The following is a 21739-nucleotide window of genomic DNA, read 5'->3' on the forward strand; positions in this document are numbered from 1 at the left end:
CTGGCCCTCGGGGACCGGGTGTCGGGAGAGGACGCAGGCGAGTGCGGGGGAGGCGGCGGGAACCCCGGAGCGCCATTGGGCCCCCACCCAGTGGAGCCCCGGGAACGGGGGCTCCGAGTTGATGCTGCTAAACTCCGAAATGTCGGCGCTTCTTTAAGGGTCCCAGCCGCCACTTGGTGTGTGGCCTGGAGAGTCACCACGCCTCTGACCAAGGTTCCCCTCGCGGTGTCCGGTGGGGGAGTCACCCATCTCAGGGTTGTGGGGCATCCATGTACAGTCGGGGAGAGAAATGTAATGAATGCGCTAGGGATGTTTGGGGTGGAGATATTTATTTAGCGCCTACTCTCTGCCAAGCACGGCGTTTGGCATCCAGCCTCTCTCTGGCCCTCAATTTCCATTTATGACGAATGGGGATAAAGCTATTGTCACCTGTTGGGAGGCGTGAGGTCATGGCCCATGGTGTATGTCGACCCCGGCCCCGGCCTATTGATGTGACTGGTCATGTGCTCATGCAGAACAGAACCCCTCTCCTGACGGGCAGCGGAGCAGTCAGCTCCTGGCACGGCAATGGCAGGATTTCTGGAAGAAGTCCCGGAACACCCTGGTGCCCCAGCGGCTGCTCTTCGAGGTGACCAGTGCCAACGTGGTCAAGGATCCCCCTTCCAAGTACGTGGTGAGTGCGGGTCCAGGAACCCCTGGTTGTGAGTCTACAAGTCGAAGACAAAGTAGGGAAGATTCCAACTTCCTGGCTGTGTAGTTGTAAATGGCTGCCCCCATTTTACAGATGGAGAAACTGAGGGCAGAATGGGGATGTAACTTGAGCAAGTCCTCAGGCAAATGACAGCTTCTTTGAGACTGAGTAAAAAAGGATTGTGGGCCTGTCTCCTCTCCTGGTTTTGAAAATAAGAGAACTGGTGTGTGTGCCCCTACGCACACCCCCCGCCCCCCCAAGGTTTTGCAAAATGTAGCAAGATGCAAGGTACAGAGGAAAGAATATTATCTGGATCAGGTTTGAGACCCAAGGTGCATTGGTTAGTGTTTGTTGTTGTTGTTTTTTTAATGGGTTTTGGATGCAGAACTTGATTTAAATCCCAGTTGTTTGACCTTGGGTGAGTTGTGTAACCTTGATGACCTTTTCCTCATCTATGGGAATAATGCTGAGAACAGTCACAGGAATTAAATGGGACAGTGCACAGAAAGCCCTTAGCCCTGTGCCTGGCATTATGAAGTGCTCAAAGAAAATGTATAATAAAATAAAAAATTAGCTCCCTTATTATTACTTACCTTTGGATTGAAAATGCCTGGCATCTCGGGCCTGTTGTGGCCTCCTTACAACCCAGGTCAGTCAGTTCTCAAGCACCCATCCTGTATAGAATAATCTTGTTGTAAGGGCTCCATTTAGGGGGGGTTAGTGAAGAGCAATGTGGGGGAGAATCTGGAGTCCCTGTTTCTTCTCTGTGGAAAGGAGAAACTGACATAGAAAGTGAGGTCTGCCAGGTCTTCTCTCGGCCAGCCTGAAACCCAGGCTGACCTGGCTGCTCCTGGCGGCAGCAGCTCCCTTCCTCTCACTTCCCTCCTCCTCACCACCCTCCTCCATTTCTGACTCAGCAGGAAGGGGGCCTGGAGCCCTGTCCCACATCTGGACCTCTCCACCCCTCCCTGCTGCTATTAGTAAACAAGGGCCACACCCACGGGGTGACTGCCTCGATTTGAGCAGGGATTGATAATCAAGTCTTAAGTGGCAAAAGTCCTGGCCAGGCATCATGCATAGGAAGGGGACCCCAAGGATCAATTATCAAGGAGCAGCTACGAAACAAGGCAGTATGGGGGTGACTCTGGGAGGAGAATGACAAGATAGAGCAGGATGGCCAAGTATGCCCTGCCCAGTGTCTGGGGAAACAAAGCACCTCCTTTGTCCAGAGGGGACCCTAAATTCTGACTGAACTTCTCCTGGGGGGTTAGAGCACAGGCTTTGGAGTTAGGTCAGCCTGGTTTTAAATCCCAGCTGGGCCATTTCCCAGCTGTGTGACTTAGGGGATGTCTTTTTATGTTTTATTTTTTAAAAATATATTTGTAGCCCTAACTGGTTTGGCTCAGTGGATAGAGCGTCAGCCTGTGGACTGAAAGGTCCCGGGTTTGATTCCGGTCAAGGGCATGTACCTTGGTTGCGGGCACATCTCCAGTGGGAGGTGTGCAGGAGGCAGCTGATCGGTGTTTCTCTCTCATCAATGTTTCTGGCTCTCTATCCCTCTCCTTTCCTCTCTGTGGAAAATCAATAAAATATATATATTTTAAAATATACTTGTATTGATTTCAGAGAGTAAGGGAGAGGGAGAGACAGAAACATCGATGAGAATCACTGATCAGCTGCCTCCTACACGTTCTCAACCAGGGATTGAGCCCAAAACTTGGGCATGTGCCCCAACCAGGAATCAAACTGTGACCTCTTGGTTTGTAGGTCCATGCACAACGCAGATGAGATAATGGATATAAAATGGTTTGGTGCCAAAAATAAAAATCAAAGCCAAAGTAACATAAGGGATCATTATAGACCAGTTCCTACGGAAGTGTGTTCTACAGAAAATGGGTTTCCTTCCCTAGCCGTTTGGCTCAGTGGATAGAGCAGGCTGAAGGGTCCCAGGTTCCATTCTGGTCAAGGGCACATACCTCGGTTGCAGGCTCCACATCCCTGCACCTGGTTTCTGTCTCTCCATCTCTCCCCCACCCTTCCACTATCTCTAAAAATCAATGGAAAAATATCCTCGGGTAACGATTAACAAAAAAAAGAAAACAAGTTTCCTGGAATGTTAATAACTATTCCTTAAAAGAAAGATTTTGCAGTCATTATGTTTTGGGAATGCAGAGTTGAAGAGTAAAATAAAATTTCTTTACTGTTTGACTTTTTAATCCTTAATATTAAAGTATACTGTGAATCTTTGAGAAAAGGATAGAATAGGCAAACCTAATTGACCAGAGGTGGCTATAATACTGGTAGTTTCACAGAACAAATTCGAGAAAAACATCTGGGTTTGTTGTTAGTATGCCTTTAACATACTAAAGGAGGTTCCCTAATCCCCTTTTTAAACCTGTTGGCTTAGCATTCTTATAGACCATGTTTGGGTTCTTAGGCCTGGGGGAAGTCTCATGGTGATCTCCTTCAGTGTTCTTCCCCAAACCTCGATTCCAGTACCACCTTCACAATTCTTGTCCCATCTGAATGCTGCTTGTACCAGTCTCTGTTTAACATTTTTATTTAAATAAATCTTTTTCTTAAGTAAGTTTAAAAGACAACTTTATAGCATACTGTATGTGGAAAGCTTCACTTGCCATAAAGAGAAGATACCCGTAAAAATAAAAGCAGTGAAAAAGTCATTAAGCCCTGCCTGGATGCTGTTGCCCGAAGGCCCTGACCCAAGATCCATTTCCTGGTTCTTTTCTGAAAATGGAGCTGAGACGTGTGAAGTGCTCAATTTGCAGTCAGAAAGAGCCAAAGAGGACTAGGGGGGAATCACCTCCTGCCTGTGATTCAGTGTTATTTACTCCAGCACATCCTCCTAAAAATCTCAGGACTAACATTTGTACACATCCCACACCTGAGTAAACACTGACCTGGGCCAACACGTCATTCACTAGAGAAGGAACTGACTGGAGGGGGACTGCCTTGGCTGACGTCACTCACAGTGAGGAGTGGCTGGCCTGGGGTTAGAACGTGAGTCTGAGCCCAGTGTACTTCTCACGTGGTCATTCCTGGGGTGTCGAAGACCTGTCTTCCAGGTCTGGGTTGAAATAACCTGTAGGGATGTGGGAGCTGTGTCAAGAGTAGAACAAAGTTCCTAAACGTTGGCTCAGAGGCTGAGATTGGCCTGGGTTTCCACGAACCCCTGGTTTTCCGGAGGGGCTGTCAGAAGAGCTCACTGCCCTAATGGGAAGGGGGTACTTTCTGGAAGGGGCAAAAGGGCAGCAGCTCCAGGCACTGAAGTTCATCTTTGTCTTTCTCTCCCCGTGCTGCCTTGGGCCTGGGTCATTTCAGACGAGCCTCAGGTAAGATGGACTGGGCTCCCTAGCTGCTGCCCCAGCAGCTCCCACCTTCCTGGGCCCAGTCTTAGGGGTAAAGGGAAGAGGGGGGGCAACAGAGCTGGAAGTGTGGGTATGGGGAAGGAAGGGGTCCCTGGACAATTTGCACCTGCCCTGACCCCCACCCTCCCTGCAGCTCTACACCCTCGCCGTGATGGGCCCAGGGCCACCAGATCACCAGCCAGCCCACATCTCTCGCCGTTACTCAGACTTTGAGCGGTTGCACCGAAACCTGCAGCGGCAGTTCCGGGGCCCTATGGCTGCCATCTCCTTCCCCCGTAAGCGCCTGCGCCGGAATTTCACTGCAGAGACCATTGCCCGCCGCAGCCGGGCCTTTGAGCAGTTTTTGAGCCACCTGCAGGCAGTCCCCGAGCTGCGCCATGCCCCAGACCTACAGGACTTCTTCGTGCTGCCGGAGCTGCGGAGGGCACAGAGCCTCACCTGCACTGGCCTCTACCGTGAGGCTCTGGCGCTCTGGGCCAATGCCTGGCAGCTTCAGGCCCAGCTGGGCACCCTCTCCAGCCCAGATCGCCCTCTGCTGACCCTGGCTGGGCTGGCTGTGTGCCACCAGGAGATGGAGGACCCTGGGGAGGCCCGGGCATGCTGTGAGAGGGCCCTTCAGCTGCTGGGGGACAAGAGCCCCCATCCTTTGTTAGCACCCTTTCTGGAGGCCCATGTCCGGCTCTCCTGGCGCCTGGGCCTGGATAAACGCCAATCAGAGGCGCGGCTCCAGGTCCTGCAGGAGGCAGGCCTGACCCCCACGCCACCCCCCAGTCTCAAAGAATTGCTCATCAAGGAGGTACTGGACTAATCTTGCCTAGACTTAAGGTTACCCTGGGGAGAGGCACTGCCCCAGGATGGCAGCGGTGGGGGACCGATGAGGGATGAGGACCTGAACAGCAGCTGGGAGGCTGTAGGGGGTGCTGGGAACCCCTAGGAGTAACACAAAGAATTTGTAGCAGACTGAGGAAACGTGGCTCTTCTGCTGGGCTGGGCCCAGGAAAAGCTTTGGCTGGGGATGCCTGGGACCTGGGATGGTGCAGGGAGGAAGTCTGATGCGCTCTCTTCAGCAAATGCACAGCTGGGGGCTGTGCCCCAGGCCAGGGTCAGTGTTCCCTTTTCCTTGGGCCTCCAAGCCAGTGAAGGAGCCAAGTAAGGGCCAGGACTCTGGAGTCTTGGAGTTGATGGCTGGAGGGAGGGCTGCAGTTCTGGCCCAGGGAATAAAGGCCAGCAGGTCCAGTGGTAGCAGTCTCTTTATTGGGTGAGGGACAAAGCCCAGCCCTCAACTGTAATTCCTGCCTCGCCTCAGGAGTAGGGGGAGAAGGGAGATCCTTGAAGCCCCAGGCCAAGCTGGTACCTCTGGCTACAGCTTGCTCTCTGTGACCGGGGGCTTCACTCGGATCACGCCCTCCTGGGCACAGGATACAGCCAGCACCCCGTCCCGACGCCACAGCTGCCCATGGACCAGCCCCCGGGAGCCACCTGCGGGTGAGAAGGGTAAGAACAGCCTTCTCTCTCCTTTAGCACAGCCAAGCGGGCTTCTTAAGAAGGGTGCAGTCCAGGTTGGGCTCCCCACACAAGGGCACACTGCGTATTGTGCCCCTTTATGAGCCTAACGTGTTCAGTCATCATGGGGTAGCCATGGGAACCCCACAGAACAGTTTAAAAGCACTTTACATGTCCTCGGGCTTCCTCACAATCACAGAGGGGGAGTTCTGAGAACAGTCTCCGTCAGTAGCTTGGCTAAGCAGATCTACCGACCTCTGGCCACTTGTGTTAGGAAACCCATCAGTTCCCTTTATAACAAATCAACCAGTCCCTCCAGGCTGGTATTATATGAAAAGCACCCCCAACCCCGAGGGGACAAAGGAGCTCAAGGGAGAGGACCTGGGGCCATGAAGTCTGGCCACCCCTTCCTCCGCACCTGCAGATTTCCTCTCCCTTGTCAGCCTCGGGCCTGAGTTGGTGTTTATGAAGGGAGCTGCCGGGCCCCTTCCATGTAGTACAGCTCACTTAGTCCTCACAACAGCCGAGTGAAGAAGGGTTTGTCCCCTTTTCTGGATGATGAGCTTAAAATTCAGAGAGGCTCAGGAACTTGGCCCTAAGAATCAGGCCAAAACCAAGTATCCTAACTTCAAGGTTGTTGACCCTGTATTGTGATGCTATTGGTACTTTTTGTTTGTTGGTTAGTTTGCTTGTTTTGTTTATTTTTGATGCTATTGGTACTTAAGAGTCCCCCTTCCCTGAGGATATTGTCTCTGTTTTACAAAACAGTTTTCATTTGAAAAGTACTTCTTTGGAAAGGAATCCAGGGCCCTGGCAGCAGACATTGATGAACGAGCCTGGGATTCTCTATGTCTCTGATGAGGAGTGTCCCAGCAGAGGTTGCTTTAGAAACGGTAGAGTGCCCTGAGCCAACCAGGTTAATCGGCAGAATCACTTAGGGAGCTTCTTAAAAATATAGTTTCCTGGACCTCTTCTAAGACCTGCAGAGTCAGAATCTTAGAATCTGAAAATCGATTTTTAAAAAGCTCCCTGAAGTGGCCACCAGGTTTGGCTACTCCTCTAATACAACTCTGTTTATTTAAATGGGGAAACTGCCCTGACCGGTTTGGCTCAGTGGATAGAGTGTCGGCCTGCAGACTCAAGGGTCCCAGGTTCGATTCTGATCAAGGGCATGTACCTTGGTTGCGGGCACATCCCCAGTAGGGAGTGTGCAGGAGGCAGCTGATTGATGTTTCTCTCTCATCGATGTTTCTAACTCTCTATTCCTCTCTGTAAAAAATCAATAAAATATATTTTTAAAAAAATAAATAAATGGGGAAACTGAGGCTCGGGGAGGAGATAGGACTTGTCCGAGATCAGACAGAGATTCTGAAGTGATTCTGGGACTAGAACTGGGGTCTCTGAGATAAAGTAGACCATATTCCCAGCAGTTACAGAAATTAAGAGCTGATTATGTGTCCCGTCCTCCAGCCTCACCCTGTTATTTTGAAGATAAGGATGACAAAGCCTAGGGGGGCAGGAGAGAAAGTGACCTGTGCAGTGCCCCATAGAATGTGGGTGGGGAACAGCATGACCCAAGAAAGCAGGCTCCCTGCCACCCCAAGGCCAGTGCCCTTGTCCCCTGTGGCCCCACACTCACCAGCCCAGGGGCTCTCGCACTCATAGAGCATCCAGTGGTCAGCTCGGAAGGGGGCGTGGAACCACATGGAATGGTCCAAAGAGACCATGAAGTGCACCTTATGCTGACAGTGGTGGGGCAGCAGTGCTGTGCTCAGGAAGGCGTAGTCCGAGATGTAGGCAGCCACGCAGCAGTGCATCTTGATGTCGCCCTCCCCTGCAATAGGTCCCGGTCCCATCAGCCCTGGGCTCCTGGCCTCTACAGCTCAGGACCTGCAGGGAGGTGGGGGAGACAGGGGCTGCCGTGCACAGCTATGCAGACTGTTCACTGCACGAGGGCACCTGGCCCAAAGGGTATGTGATGGGGGAGAGGGAGGCAGGGATGGAGCCCTCACTCCCCAAATCTCCCACACAGGCACCTTAAGATTAGCAGTGTGCCTGCCTTCCCCAGAAAGGGCCTACATTAGGATTACAGTCACCTCCCATTCTCCCCATGCAAAGGCCTAGTAGGGCCCCAGTGAGAAGATGAGCCAAATTCCCCATCATGGGGATGAGGAATAGGCCCAGAGAGGGGAAGTAACATGCCCAAGGCCACACGGAGCACATAATATGCAGGCCTAGACCCCTGGGGAGTGTTCTCTTCCAGTCCAGGAGGTCCTCTTACCAATATAGCCCTTGGCTCGCACCCAGAACATCTGTTTGGGCTCCATGTTCTGCAGCTGGCTCAGGCTGGATGGGTTTACTAGCTTGATCTCAATGGGCACATCCTGGGCAGCAATCCGGTTCAGGCCCACTCGGTACTTCTCTTGGAGGTTAGGGTCCCTGAAAATAAAGGGTTGAGGGACTTGAGGAGACCCAAAGGGAGGGGAAGCTTATCTTCGGAACTGTTTATTCTGACTCCCCTCCTTCCTCCAGAAGGAGTCCAGACTTAGCCTGAAAGTCTCCCTCTCCTCTGGCAGGCAGGAGCGTCAAGTATTTGAAGCCATTCTTTGCCTCTTATGAAGAGCTATGTGGCCTGCACGTTAGTAATCTCTCTGAGCCTATTTTCCCATCTGCAAAATGTGGACAATGACAGTAACCTACCTGATAATAAACATCGTGGAGAAGGCAAGATAATGCATGTAGTCATGAGGCGCAGCCCAATATGCACCGTTCTAAGCATTTCACCCACATTAACCCATTCCTCACAACAACCATGTGAGACAGCTGCAATGGTCACACACACACACACGCACACACACACACACACACCCCGATGACACATGAAATAAGCACAGAGTCCAAGTAGCTTGCTCAGGAAGTAAAGGCAGGCTTTGGGCCCAGGCAGCCTGACTCGGGTCACACTCTTAACCACTTCACTATTCCAAACACTCGGCAACCAGGCTGCCCAACTGGGACTGAGTTATCTAACCCTAAGCAATTGGGAACACTGTGTCCATGGGGAAAAGAGCCATTTCCAGGGAAGCCCCTTCACCCAGTAACAGCCACCCTAGTGCGCACCAGGATTTCCATTTTTAGCCCTATCCTCTCAAGCACAGTCCATAGAACCTTCAGGGATGATGGAATGTTCTGTATCTGCACTGTCCACGGTGGTAGCCACTAGCCACATGTGGCTACTGAGTGCTTGCAATGTGGTTAGTGTGGTTAATAGTGAGGAACAGAACTATTAATTCTACCTAATGTTAATTAATTTAATCCTGTGTAGCTAATGGCTTTCTTAGTGGACAACACAGCTCTAGATTTAGGGACCTTTAAGAACATTACAGCAAACATTTTTAAGCTCCGACCGTAAACCAGGCTGAGCCACATGTGGCTCCTGAGTGCTTGCAATGTGGTTAGTGTGGTTAATAGTGAGGAACAGAACTATTAATTCTACCTAATGTTAATTAATTTAATCCTGTGTAGCTAATGGCTTTCTTAGTGGACAACACAGCTCTAGATTTAGGGACCTTTAAGAACATTACAGCAAACATTTTTAAGCTCCGACCGTAAACCAGGCTCCAAGCTTATTCCTGTCAGTCAACTGTATAACTACAATTTACTGAACACTTAAGTGCCTTATTTTATAATTGAGGGCACAGGCTCAGAGTGGGAAAGCAACTTGCCCAAACTCACACAGCTAGCAGAGACAGTCTAGATTTGAACCTAGACCTTTCCCAGGTTCAGACTCACATCTGCCCCATCACACCCTGCTGCCTCCCCAGCCAGCAAAGACCGAGGCACTCTCCCTCATACAGCTGAGAGGTAGGCAGGGCAGAAACATACATTTTTCAGATGAAGAAGCAAGGCTCTGAGAGGCTGGGGAGTTGGGCAGAGTCCCAGAGCAAATGGGCACTAACAGAGCACAGCCCTGGCCAGAATCCATGTGTCTGTCCTGTCAGAGGCCAGAGCTCTTTCTCTTGCCCTGGCATTTCCCCGACTTTATCAACTGTGCTCTAAGTAAGAAATATATTTTACCAGGTGACATTTAAAATATTTCACACACACTAAGGCAAAGGCAGCAGGAACCCTCACCCTGCCAGGCATTACCTCCTAGGCTGCCGGATCATGTGACCTTGAAGGGGCAGTCACTCAGGGACTAGAGAGGTGAGTATTTGCCAAGTAGTTAAAGAAGTAGTTAAAAAAAAAAAGGAGTTCAATATTTTAACAACCAGTAAAACCACTGTACCTGAATTGGCTGAATCATAAGCCCGCATTTTACATCCTGACCCACACACAACTGAAACTAACCTATCACAAAGGGATTCTTACCCTTACTATACACAATACATTCCGATATCATCTTTCCTAGTCCATATTTTTAAATAGTCAAGACGCACTGAAGAATTCCATGACCCATGAACAGGAAGCAACTGCAGTCTGAACACTGTCCTGAGCCTCCCGGTCTCTCACCTTAAGTACTGGTCAATGAGGGTCTCGTAGTCAAGCAGCTCTTCCGGTGGGGGCACCGAGGGCATGGAGAACTGGTGCTGCAGGGGGCTGGGCTGGGTCTTCTGGAAGGAGGCCTGGCAGATGAAGATGGGCCTGCCATGCTGCACGGCCTTCACTGAGCGCACTGAGAAGCTCGCCCCTGTTCGCGTCCGCTCTACCTGGTACAAAACTGGCACCTTCGGGTCCCCTGTCGGGGGACAAGGACATGGTGAGGCTGAGTGAGCCCCACAGGCCCTGTCATCATCACCATGGCTGGACAGGCACCTCTGCTACTCGTTCTCCATTCCTTTTCTGCTTGGTCGCTACTGACTGAGGCCTGCTAAGGCCCATGTACTGCAGATACAGAGAGAACACCAGACCCTGTCATAAGGATGCTCCCAGTACAAGTGGAACTCTTCTTTCTCAACAGCGCAGAACAGAAGGGACATTGCCAGATACCCTGCATTCAAATCCTAGCTAATTAGCTGTGTGACCTTACCAAAGACACTTAACCTCTCTCAGCAGTTTACCCATCTATAAAATGAGGATCATCATGGTGTTCATACCTCTCAGGATTTTTATAAGAATGAGATCATAATTGTAAAGCGGTTAGCATAATATCTGGGACACAGAAGGATTGCAATATCAAAAGGCTAGCACTTTGGAGTTTGCAACCAAATTGAAGAAATAGAGGACACTTTTGCTCCCAATTGGCTTAAAGGTAAGAATGCAGGGTAAGTATTCAAATACTTTATAGCAATGACTGTCAGGGAGGGTCCAGCAATAAAAGAATGGGAGTGAGGGGAATGGGGATATAATATGAAAAGATTTTATATATATATATATATACACACACACACACACACACTATATTTTATATTTGTAAAAGGAAGGGGAAAACCTCACTATTGTTTTCTTAATATGAATTACATATTGTTGAGTTCCATACATTCTTCTCAGCTGATGGGACTATGCAGAATGCAGTGTGACTCTTAAAATTGGGGACATCTGCCTTAGGAGTGAGGGAAAGGGAGGGATAGCAAGTGAGATTTTTATTTCTCAAAGGAGGGCCTGGGTTTTAAAAGATTACTTTCTTGCTCCTTTAAGCTGCAAGCAGCAGTTGAGATCATCTGGAGAAAACACACTTGTCCCGCCCTCATCCATTTTTCTGATGAGATGAGCAAACCAAGCCTCAGGGAGGGGAGTAACCTCGCTCAAGGTGGCATGATGGCTAATTAGTCCTGAAACTAGACCCACTGTCTCTGGATTCCCAGGCTGGTGCTCTTCCTTCTCCAAGGCAAGGTGCCTACCTCCAGTCCTAGCAGAGGTTACCGCACTGCTCAGGATTCCAGCATAGTACTTACTAGAGGTTTGTAAACAATGAACAAAAGACCCACGTGGAGTAGTTAAGCCAGTGTTGTGTCTTTTGGGGCCAGATGACAAGCAGTTGTGAGGTCTAAGGCTCTTCTTGGCTCCACCCAGGCCTTGTTCCTCTCCAGGCTTCCCTGTGGGTGGAGATCAACTAACTCCCTCCCCCACTGTCTCCTCCCAGTCCTCTCTCTCCTAAGTCAGCCCCCCAAGGCCAGGAAGAAGTGGCTGCTGGGCCTCCAGGGCTGGGTTGGGGGCAGGGAGGGGTGCTTACCTGCCCGAACGAAATAGCAGTGCAGGGAATGCACTTGAATGTCTTCACTCACAGACTTGGCTGCAGCCACCAGGGCCTGCCCCACGATCTGACCCCCAAACAGCCGCTTGGTTGTGGGTATCCAGTAATGCCTTCCTCTATCGGCAGAAAGAGAAAGCAGGAAAGACTTCAAGGTTGGGCCAAAATCCTGTGACAATCATTGAGCTTCTAGTGCAGATCTCGTAACTTTATTGGAGTTTGGGATCCTTTTGAGAATATGGTAAAAGCCCTGGACCCTTTCCCCAAATATTCTTACATCATTCTACATGCCAGCATACATCTTCAAGGCCTTGGGGATTGCCTAACCCTTCTGTGGACTTTAAGATAAGGAGCCAACCCCCATATTTTAGTAGAGAATAGGGATCAGAGAGGGAAGGTGACTTTAGCAAGGTCACCCAGGTAAACATTGCTAATCCTTAGCAGTAGCTGGGTCTTTTGACCCCCAAGTCTAGTATGTCTTCACTGCCCATACCAGGGTAAGGCAGAAGCCTCTGACGGCCTTGGGACTACGATGAGCCCCAAGAGCTAGGGTGAACATTGCTAATCCTTAGCAGTAGCTGGGTCTTTTGACCCCAAGTCTAGTATGTCTTCACTGCCCATACCAGGGTAAGGCAGAAGCCTCTGACGGCCTTGGGACTACGATGAGCCCCAAGAGCTAGGGTGGGCTGCATCAAGGCCTGCCACTTACACCCCCCAACTTTGACAACCGAAGAACTAGGTTTAGAGCTCAAAGGGCCCTCAGTCTTCAAGTGTAGTCCCTTCAATGTGCAGATGAGAAAACTAGGGACCCAGAGGTGAAAGGGGCTTGCCAAGTGCATGAACCTTATGGAGGCTGAAGGGTTTGGGTCTCTGGCTTTCCAAGGCCTAAACCAGCTAGGCATTTTTATATAGTGCATTGTAAATAGCCCTCCAGGAAGTTATTTGTAATTTCTTTAGTAGGGGGAAGAGAAGTTAACACCCTAAAAAGCTCCCAATAAGCCAATAGGAGCCGTGGAGGCTCAAATTGTAAAATCCCCAGCTGCAGTCAAGAATGTAAGGTGTGTGGGGAAGGAAAATGGCTCAGGCCTCAGGATGAGTACGGAGCTACCACACCTCAAGTGGTGGTGGGGATGGGTTTTGTAAGAGGGAAAGGATAGTGAATATGCAAGGAGCTGAGGGTACGTTTTAAACCTGATTAGCCCTTGGACTAATCGCACCCCTTTTTAGACTGGTTCCCAGAGACATGGGAAGCTGCTGAGAAGGATATCTAAGGTCACCACTTTATTTGCCCAGACGGCCATGTCCTCCTAGGGGTGGCGCTGCGCAGACCCGGCCTGGAGAGGGAGTAAGCCCAGGCAGCGAGGGCAGCTGTCAGGAACAAGTTCTCCCCCAATGGCGACAGAGCCTGCATCCCACGCAGAGCCCATCTTCTTCCAGGAGACTATGAGCAGAAGGCTACGGGGTGGTGCAGTCGAGATCAGGTGCATCTGTCCCAATGCGGGGTGCGGGACAGATGCGGCAGGCTACCTGAAGAGATCTTCATCCAGCGGCTCGAGGTTGAGCACGCTGGTGACCAGGACGCTGCGAAGGTCCCCGGGGGGGTCGCCACCGCCCTGCCCATCCTCCGGGGCCTGCGGGGACGACATGTCAATCACTTGCCGGAGACTGCGCTGAACCCGACGCGCGGAGACGTGTACGGAACTCGCAGATTCCCGCAGATCACTCCAGTAACCGGAAGTCTGCAAGCCCTGAGAATAAGGGATGCAAATTATGATTGGACAATGCTCCTGTCAGTCTGCGGGTGCGTGGCTATCTTTCTCTAGCTATTGGAGAAAATGAGTGCCAGTCTGAGAATTCCGTGTGTGATTGGAGAGGCGGATCCCAGGGCTTGATAAAGAGGGATTAGCGTCATTTCCCCTCAGTCAGATAGCAAGGGCGACCCCAGCCTCTTTTATCGCCTCAGACCTGAGGCTCCAGAGCTTCATAGCTGGCCACCAATTGGGGCCGAGCTCGAAGGCGTTCTGGACCGACGGCAGCCTGTAGACGCTCATAGTGTGACCTCTGACCCCTGGTATTGATCTTAGGGCCATTCCCTGGCGTGGGCTGAGGGGGCAGCCATGGAGCTGGGCAGCTGCTTCAAGACCTACGAGGATTTCAGGAAGTGCTTCAGCCTCTACAAAAAGGAGAACAGTTGCTCCTTCATTCTCAGGGACCGCGTCTCCGTCCGCTGCCACAACCTCAACCACGGCACCTCCATCCGTGAGGACATCCTGTAAGGATGGGGTGGGGGCGGCGCAGGAGGGTGGGGAGGAGGCCCACTGTCACCTGGAGGAGGGAGTGCAACTGGGCCCTTGTTTCTCTGCGCATTCAACAAGCAGTCATTAAGCACCTGCTGGATGCCTGGTGAAAGGAGAGCAAAACCTCCACAGGCATTAGTTTTTGACCATCCCACTTCAGCTTCACTCACTCACCTACATTCACAGCTTTTATGGAATTCATAATAACTGCAATTTGTCCCATTTCCTGAGCACCTGCTGTATCCCAGACACAAAATATGGCCTTCACAGATGGATAAAAATGCCTTGGCGATCATTTCCTTCACCAGTCTCCTCTTTACAAAGCAGTAATGTGGTCGTTTGTCGGTTAGTTCTGTTCGTTCGTTGGTTCATCCATTCATTCGGTTTTGAAGTAGTTCTTGAGCTCCTGAGATGAACAGCCCTTCCGCAAACACTTTCAGTGTCGCATGGCAAGCAGCGTTCTCTGGTCTGTACATTCTTTCCCCCATGTACAGAGAATTATAGATAAATGTTATCTCACATTTAGTAGATGAGAAAACAGGCTTAGAGGGTTGAAAAGTCAAATGCATTCAGGGCTCAGGTGAAACAACGCAGTGGAAGAAAGTTTACTTCTAATTTTACTATAAGAGAAAAGGATGATGAAATTAACAACCAACACCAGGTCTTTGTGCTAGGGACAACAGAAGTGTGAATGGGCTAACGTGGAGAGCAGGGCCTATCTAATCAACTCCAGCTGATGGCTGCCATGTGAAAATAAAGATCCATTATTGCCAGAATTTGGGCAAGACAAGTCAAATCCAGGCTTTAGGTGAATTTTTCCACTTTTTACAAATTGAACATCAGAGTACATCTGAGGCCTCTGTGTTGAGATGTTTGGCCAAAGTTCCCGTCTAGGGAGGCATGTTGTGTCGTTTCCCCTGCTCTGAAGCCCAGTGCTGTGCTGGGTACAGATAACAAAGATGAATAAGGAGCCAGCCTACCCTCAAAGAGCTTAAGGCGGGATAGCCCTGGGCTGTGTGGCTCAATTAGTTGAGCGTTGTCCTGTGCACTGAAAGGCTTGTCTGTTCATTCCTGGACGGTCACATGTCCAGGTTGCAAGTTTGGTGCGTACAGGAGGCAGGGAGGCAGCCAATTGATGTTTCTTGTTCTTGTTAATGTTTCTCTCCCCTTCTCCCTTCCTCTCTAAATCACTAAAAACATATTTGAGGGGAGCTTAAGATGGGATAGAGTTGGACTCTAGTAAACTGACTAGTATGTGATAAATGTTTAAAAGAGATGTACAGTCCAGCTGGAGTGGCTCAGTGGTTGAGCATCGGCCTATGAACCAGGAGGTCACGGTTCGATTCACAGTCAGGGCAGGTGCCTAAGTTGCCGGCTGGATCCCCAGTGTGGGGCGTGCAGGAGGCAGCTGATCAATGATTCTCATCATTGATGTTTCTATTTCTCCCTTCCTCTCTGAAATCAATAAATATATATATTTTTAAAAGACTTAGAAGAGGAAAATAATAAGAGAACCTATAACAAAAATCACCCCCACCTTCAAAATCACCTGGTGTGAACCAGGGAAGTCTGAATTTGGTATGGTTACAGCCAAGAAAAATGGGAATTGGCAGAAAAGAGGGTTCATGTTGGAGCAGGGAGTAGGGTAGGATTTCAAGAAACTAGTATCTATAAGAAAGCACCTAGGACCTAGGTGTTAGGACTGAAGGTCGGGCCCAGCCTGTTTATTGCCAGAGCTCTTAACTGCCCTGCTTAACCAATGGGTTGTAACAGGTTTTTAATCCTTGATTTTTCTTTGTTAAATGGCATTTAAATATATAAAATAAATATCAAAAATGTACATCTTTGTTTTACTATGGTTGCAAATATCAAAAAATTTATATATGTAACTAACCAGAGTTAAGTTAGGGTTTTTCAAAATGCTGACTCGCCGAGCTCAAAAGGTTCTCCATCACTGACCTAGGTGTTAGGACTGAAGGTCGGGCCCAGCCTGTTTATTGCCAGAGCTCTTAACTGCCCTGCTTAACCAATGGGTTGTAACAGGTTTTTAATCCCACTTGTTTATTATTTCATTCAACAAACTTCTAGTAAGAGGTAAAATGTTTACCTGCAGGTGTTGAGCTGGGATACAAAGATGGGTAAATGGTGGTCTCTACCCGCTGAGTGGAATGAGCTAGTTTACGAGGAAGTGAATTAGTGAGCAGCCCTGGCCTCCAGCAGAGACAGATCGGCTGTTTGTTGGGATGTTGTAAAGAATAGTCTTGTACGCTGTGTTGGGCTTTTTGAATGGTATATTGATGTGTGGAATGAACACTTCTCATGTGGAACTGCCAGGAGGTGGAGGAAATGTTTTTAGGAGATAATTTAGCAGAGTGCAACGTTTCTCGCAACCAAATACGCATATTACTAGTGGACTGGTGAGATTATTTTATAGTAACTATAATGTTAGTACCCAAACATAAAGATCCTATTAAATAGAGTAAAGTGAGCTGATTTAAAGAAAACCATTTGAAAATAATAATGCAAATGTTATATGGGTGGCCATGGCAGATGTAAAAAGTGGTTTGTGATTCCTGGAAGTTTAGGAAAAGCTGGCAAAATGATTAAAAGTGAGAGCTCTGCCCTGACTGGTTTGGCTCAGTGGATAGAGTGTCGGCCTGCAGACTGAAGGGTCCCAGGTTCGATTCCGGTCAAGGGCATGTACCTTGGTTGCGGGCACATCCCCAGTAAGAGGTGTGCAGGGGGCAGCTGAATCAATGTTTCTAACTCTATCCCTCTCCTTCTCCCTTCCGCTCTGTAAAAAATCAATAAAATATATATATTTTTTAAAAGTGAGAGCTCTGGAGTCCGAAAGACAGGCTTCACCCCTTTACCTTGGGCAAGATTTTTTTAACCTTTGCCACATGGTGTATTCCTCTGTAAAATGAGGAGAGTATAGTGAAAATTAAATAAGAAAATACATGTAGCCCAGCCCGTGTGGCTCAGTGGTTGAGTGTCGACCCACGAACCAATAGGTCAGGGGCAGCCACGTGCAGATCCAGTCAGGACACATGCCCAGGTTGTGGGCTCGATCCCCAGTAGGGGACATGCAGGAGGCATCCGATCAATGTTTCTCTTTGATGTTTCTACCTCTCTATCCCTCTCTCTCTAAAAATAAATAAAAACATTAAAAAGAAGAAGAAAAGCTCTAGCTGGTTTGGCTCAATGAATAGAGTGTCGACCTGCGGACTGAAGGGTCCCAGGTTCGATTCCGGTCAGGGCTTGATCCCCTTTAGGAGGCAGCTGATAGAGCAATGATTCTCTCATCATTGATGTTTCTCTCCCTCTCCCTTCCTCTCTGCAATAATATATATATCTGTAAAAGAAAATACATGTAGTGGCTGAAACAGAGGCTAAGTAGACATTTGGCGAAGATGTAACTGTAGTAGGTGATGGAAAGTGGTAGATATTTAAGAGAGCCAAAGAAATGTACTGTGGGTGTTACCACTAAATGACCGAAAGTCCCAGTCACTGGGTAGATTCTATAGTTTTATACGCAGTTTCCCATCCCATCCCATATTTTTTTTTTTTTCTATTTTTTTTTTTTATTATTTTTTGTTTTCTTTCCCATCCCATATTTTTATACATGGCTGTTGTGGGGGCTTTTTTTGTTGTCTTTTGGGGGATTGATATTCTTCAAACAATCCATGAAATATTCTGATATCTGTCTTCATTGCCCTTCAGTTTAATAGTCCCGTCGTCACCCCCCCCTCCCCCCCCCTCCTTTGTTTAAGGAAAGTTGGCTGATACCTTTATTGTTCTGTGGGGAGGGGAGCTCAGGCGCTCTTGGTGGGGCAGCCCACTTCCTCTTCACCATCAGGGGGTTCTGGCTGCGCTGAGCCGGCTGCCAGGCCAGATGCGCGGACTTGTTCTTGTGGATCCCGTCCTGAATGCTGTTCTGGCGGCCCCGCATTCCTGGCAACGGTGGTCCGCACGTCGGAGGCGGCCGGCTTTCGCTGGCCCGATCTCTGCTTCATGATGACCCGCTGTCTTAAGCGAGTCAGGCCGGTATAGTGCAGGGAGTTAGTTGAGGGCCTTCAGATTATTGGGTTCAGTTTTGTACGTCTTCGTCTGGATCGGGAAGCTGGAGCGGTTCCGAATGACCATCCATTGCAGATGTGGAGGCAGCTCCTCTCGCTGCGGCGGAGGCGGGAGACTGAAATAGCAATAGCTACCTTTTTAAACTTCTTTTGGGATTCATTCCAAACACTCTGCGAAGAACTTTACAGGCATTGTTTTATTTACTCCTCATCCCATCCTTTGAACTGTGAGCCCTGTTGGCTGAGTTTTCATTTTCCATGTGTCCATAGTCACAAGGCTGCGTAGGAAAGCAAAAATCATAACACAAAAATCTTGCTAATACACTGGCCACTTACAAAATGAGTCAGTACTGACTCATTCCTTCCTGCTTATCCTCACCAGTCCCATCAACATCTTTGGTAGTCAATTTCTGGCTAATGAATAGATGTGGTAAGCATCAGGGTAATACAATGCAAATAAAAATGATTGCCAACATGAAATTACACATCACCCAAGAGCTGTAGGACTTGGTGAATCCTTACATCACCCTCAGCCTTGTATCAGTTAACAAATGGAGAAGGGAAATCAAGCAAAGAAGATGATGTTATAGGAACTTGAAAAGCAAGGAATTTACATAGCAAAAAATTAAGTTAGGTTTTTGGGAAACATGATAAAGCCCAGGAATATTTTGGTAAAACCAACCTTTACATATTGCAAATGTGAGACAGAAGGGGGAAATATACCATGAAAAAAACAACAGTTGATACTTAGTTTTTCAAAATATATATATATTTTTTTAATATATTTTATTGATTTTTTACAGAGAGGAAGGGAGAGAGATAGAGAGTTAGAAACATCGATGAGAGAGAAACATCAATCAGCTGCCTCCTGCACATCTCCTACTGGGGATGTGCCCGCAACCCAGGTACATGCCCTTGACCGGAATCGAACCTGAGACCTTTCAGTCCGCAGGCCGACGCTCTATCCACTGAGCCAAACCGGTTTCGGCTCAAAATATATTTTTATTGGTTTGAGAGAGAGAGAGAGGAAAGGGAAAGGAGAGAGAAAGAGAGAGAGAGAAACATCAATCATTTGCCTCACGCCCCTGACTGGGGATCAAACCTGAAACCTGAGCATGTGCCCCAGCCAGGAATCAAATCAGCAACCCTTCAGTGCAAGGGTAACAGTTGACCCTTCATTATTATTATTTTTAAATATATTTTTATTGATTTCAGAGAGGAAGGGAGAGGGAGAGAGAGATAGAAACATCAATGATGAGAGAGAATCATTGATCAGCTGCTTCCTGCCCACCGCACACTGGGGAGTGAGCCTGCAACCCTGGCTTATGCCCTGACTGGCTTTTGTTGCTGTTTATTATTATTATTTGTAATGATTTCAGAGAGGGAGAGAGAGATAGAAAACAGAACATGACCTCCTGGCTCCAAGGTCAACGCTCAGCCTCTGAGCCAGACGAGCCAAGCATCAGTTTAAACTTTCAGTTATTCTAAGAATTGCCATATAGCTGCCATTATCACTTATATCTTGTTAAATATATTAATTTTATAATTTTAGTCTCTTTTTTTTTAAGTTTTGTTTTATTGCTTAAAGTATTACAAACAGTATTACATATGTCTCCTTTTTTTTTCCCTCTTGACCTTCCCCCGGCCTCCCCTACCCCCCAGTGTCTTGTGTCCATTGGTTATGCTTATATGCATTTAGTCTCATTTTTTAAAATATATTTTATTGATTTTTTTACAGAGAGGAATAGAGAGTTAGAAACATCCACGAGAGAGAAACATGGACCAGCTGCCTCCCGCACACCCCCCACTGGGGACGCGCCCGCAACCAAGGCACATGCCTCTGACCGGAATCGAACCCGGGACCCCTCAGTCTGCAGGCTGACGCTCTATCCACTGAGCCAAACCGGCCAGGGTAGTCTCATTTTTTAAGATAAAATTCCATTCAAATATATTTTCCTACTACTTACTATGAAATGTTGTTTCTGAAGATGTTTTTGGCTTCAATTAACTGAAAACCATCTCAAAATGCCTTACTTCTTAGAAGCCCAGAGGTGGCCCTTTGAAGGGGATTGTTTTCGTGGCCCAGGCTTTTTGCTTCATTCCACTCCGCCATCCGCCGGTCTCAGCTTTGCCCTCAGAATGGCTTCCCACAGGCACAAGTGCAGGAGTCACATCCAGAAGAAAAAGCCTTCCTTGGTGTCCTGCAGATTTCCTACCATGTTTCTTTGTCCAGAATTGGGCCAGTCTCCATGCCCATTTCTAATAAGATTACTTTAATCAGTTTAGACTAAGCCTGAAGCAGTTAGCTCTATGGCAGTGGTTCTCAACCTTCTGGCCCTTTAAATACAGTTCCTCATGTTGTGACCCAACCATAAAATTATTTTCGTTGCTACTTCATAACTGTAATGTTGCTACTGTTATGAATCGTAATGTAAACATCTGATATGCAGGATGGTCTTAGGCGACCCCTGTGAAAGGGTCGTTTGACCGCCAAAGGAGTCACGCCCCACAGGTTGAGAACCGCTGCTCTATGGGGAAAGGGAATGACTTTCTGTTCAGAAGGGAGAAGAGGACAAAGGGATGTTGGATGGCAACCAACAGATCCTGTCTAAGCCTTTTAAATGCATTCACTTTTACTGGTACTGATTATTCTTGGACTAGGTACTGATTATTTATAAACCAGTACTCTTATTAGTTTCATATTTGTAGATTAGGATTTGGAGGCTTAGAGGAAGTGAAGTGACTTATCTAAGTTCACACAATTAAGTGGTAAAGCTGGAATTTAAATTAGATCTTCTGACTCAGTCTTGTTCCTAACTCAAGATATATAATTATATAGGAACAAGATGTATAATTGTTCCTATACAATTATAAAAAATTGTATTCATTGCTCCAGTGCAGTTTACACACAACAAGGATACAAATCTTATATGAAATGAATCAGAAGTTTTAGTTAATCTGTTCTAGTTCCCATAGTCAAGGTGAGCACTATTCAGTAATAGTCAAATCTTCGTTTTGGAACATCTCCCATCTCAAACAATTTGGTTCTTGACCAAGTTAACAGAAAAAATGTTTTGATTGTCAAACAGAACTTCAGTTCTCGACCAACAACCCTTTCATGCTGATACCTGTATGATCAGTCACGTGTGTCTCTCATGTGACAAATAAAGGAGAACATTTGAGAGTATGAGTAAGTTTACTATTAAACCTCGCATTGCTAACATCTCAAGAAATTGTGCTGTGAATATTTTCATGTTTTTTTTGCTTTTGTTGCTGTTTATTATGTTATTTGTTATGATTTCAGAGAGGAAGGGAGAGGGGGAGAGAGAGAGAAATATCAGTGACACGAGAGAATCATCCGTCAGCTGCCTACTGCACACCCACTGCTAGGAATCAAGCCCACAATACAAGCATGTGCCCTAATGAGGAATCGAACTGTTTATTATTATTAAACTAGAGGCATGGGTGGGGTCCGCCAACTCGGCCCAACTCAGGCCTGATCAGGGCCAGGCCAGCTGAGGGGAGAGGCCACAGGCGATTGGCCGGCAGGCCCTGCCCCTGATTGGGGGAGGGCAGCTGTGGGGAGGGGCTGTGGG

General features: G+C 48.2%; 3 protein-coding genes across 7 annotated transcripts in view; 2 read left to right on the forward strand and 1 right to left on the reverse strand.

Moving 5' to 3' along the window:
- SNX21 (sorting nexin family member 21) lies at nucleotides 1–5316 on the forward strand. 4 transcript variants are annotated; one of them, XM_014536343.1, is made up of 4 exons: nucleotides 1–37; nucleotides 516–673; nucleotides 4031–4041; nucleotides 4211–5316. In XM_014536343.1, exons 2-4 carry the CDS (start codon nucleotides 568–570, stop codon nucleotides 4883–4885), a joined length of 792 nt encoding a protein of 263 aa, XP_014391829.1. In that variant the 5' UTR covers nucleotides 1–37; nucleotides 516–567; the 3' UTR covers nucleotides 4886–5316. The 4 variants fall into 4 exon arrangements, with proteins under 4 accessions (XP_014391829.1, XP_014391831.1, XP_014391830.1 ...); XM_014536344.1 differs by having other exon boundaries at nucleotides 10–37; nucleotides 521–673; XM_014536345.1 differs by lacking the exon at nucleotides 4031–4041 and having other exon boundaries at nucleotides 516–666.
- Nucleotides 5310–13512, reverse strand: ACOT8 (acyl-CoA thioesterase 8). The gene is made up of 6 exons (XM_005862139.2): nucleotides 13295–13512; nucleotides 11750–11886; nucleotides 10090–10315; nucleotides 7862–8019; nucleotides 7220–7414; nucleotides 5310–5556 (listed from the first exon to the last, which is right to left on the reverse strand). Exons 1-6 carry the CDS (start codon nucleotides 13411–13413, stop codon nucleotides 5438–5440), a joined length of 954 nt encoding a protein of 317 aa, XP_005862201.1. The 5' UTR covers nucleotides 13414–13512; the 3' UTR covers nucleotides 5310–5437.
- ZSWIM3 (zinc finger, SWIM-type containing 3) overlaps nucleotides 10356–21739 on the forward strand; it is a 19714-nt gene continuing 8330 nt past the window's right edge. The window contains exon 1 of one of the 2 annotated variants that reach the window (XM_005862137.2): nucleotides 10356–10828. Coding sequence is in view for 1 of the 2 variants with exons in the window: in XM_014536339.1 (XP_014391825.1) it covers nucleotides 13885–14039 (155 nt within the window). In the remaining variant the exon portion in view is untranslated. Of the gene's footprint in view, nucleotides 10829–13648; nucleotides 14040–21739 lie in introns of those variants that run through there. The other variant, XM_014536339.1, reaches the window with a different exon arrangement.

Source organism: Myotis brandtii, unplaced genomic scaffold, assembly GCF_000412655.1.
Source record: "Myotis brandtii unplaced genomic scaffold, ASM41265v1 scaffold161, whole genome shotgun sequence".
NCBI classification, from domain to species: domain Eukaryota; kingdom Metazoa; phylum Chordata; class Mammalia; order Chiroptera; family Vespertilionidae; genus Myotis; species Myotis brandtii.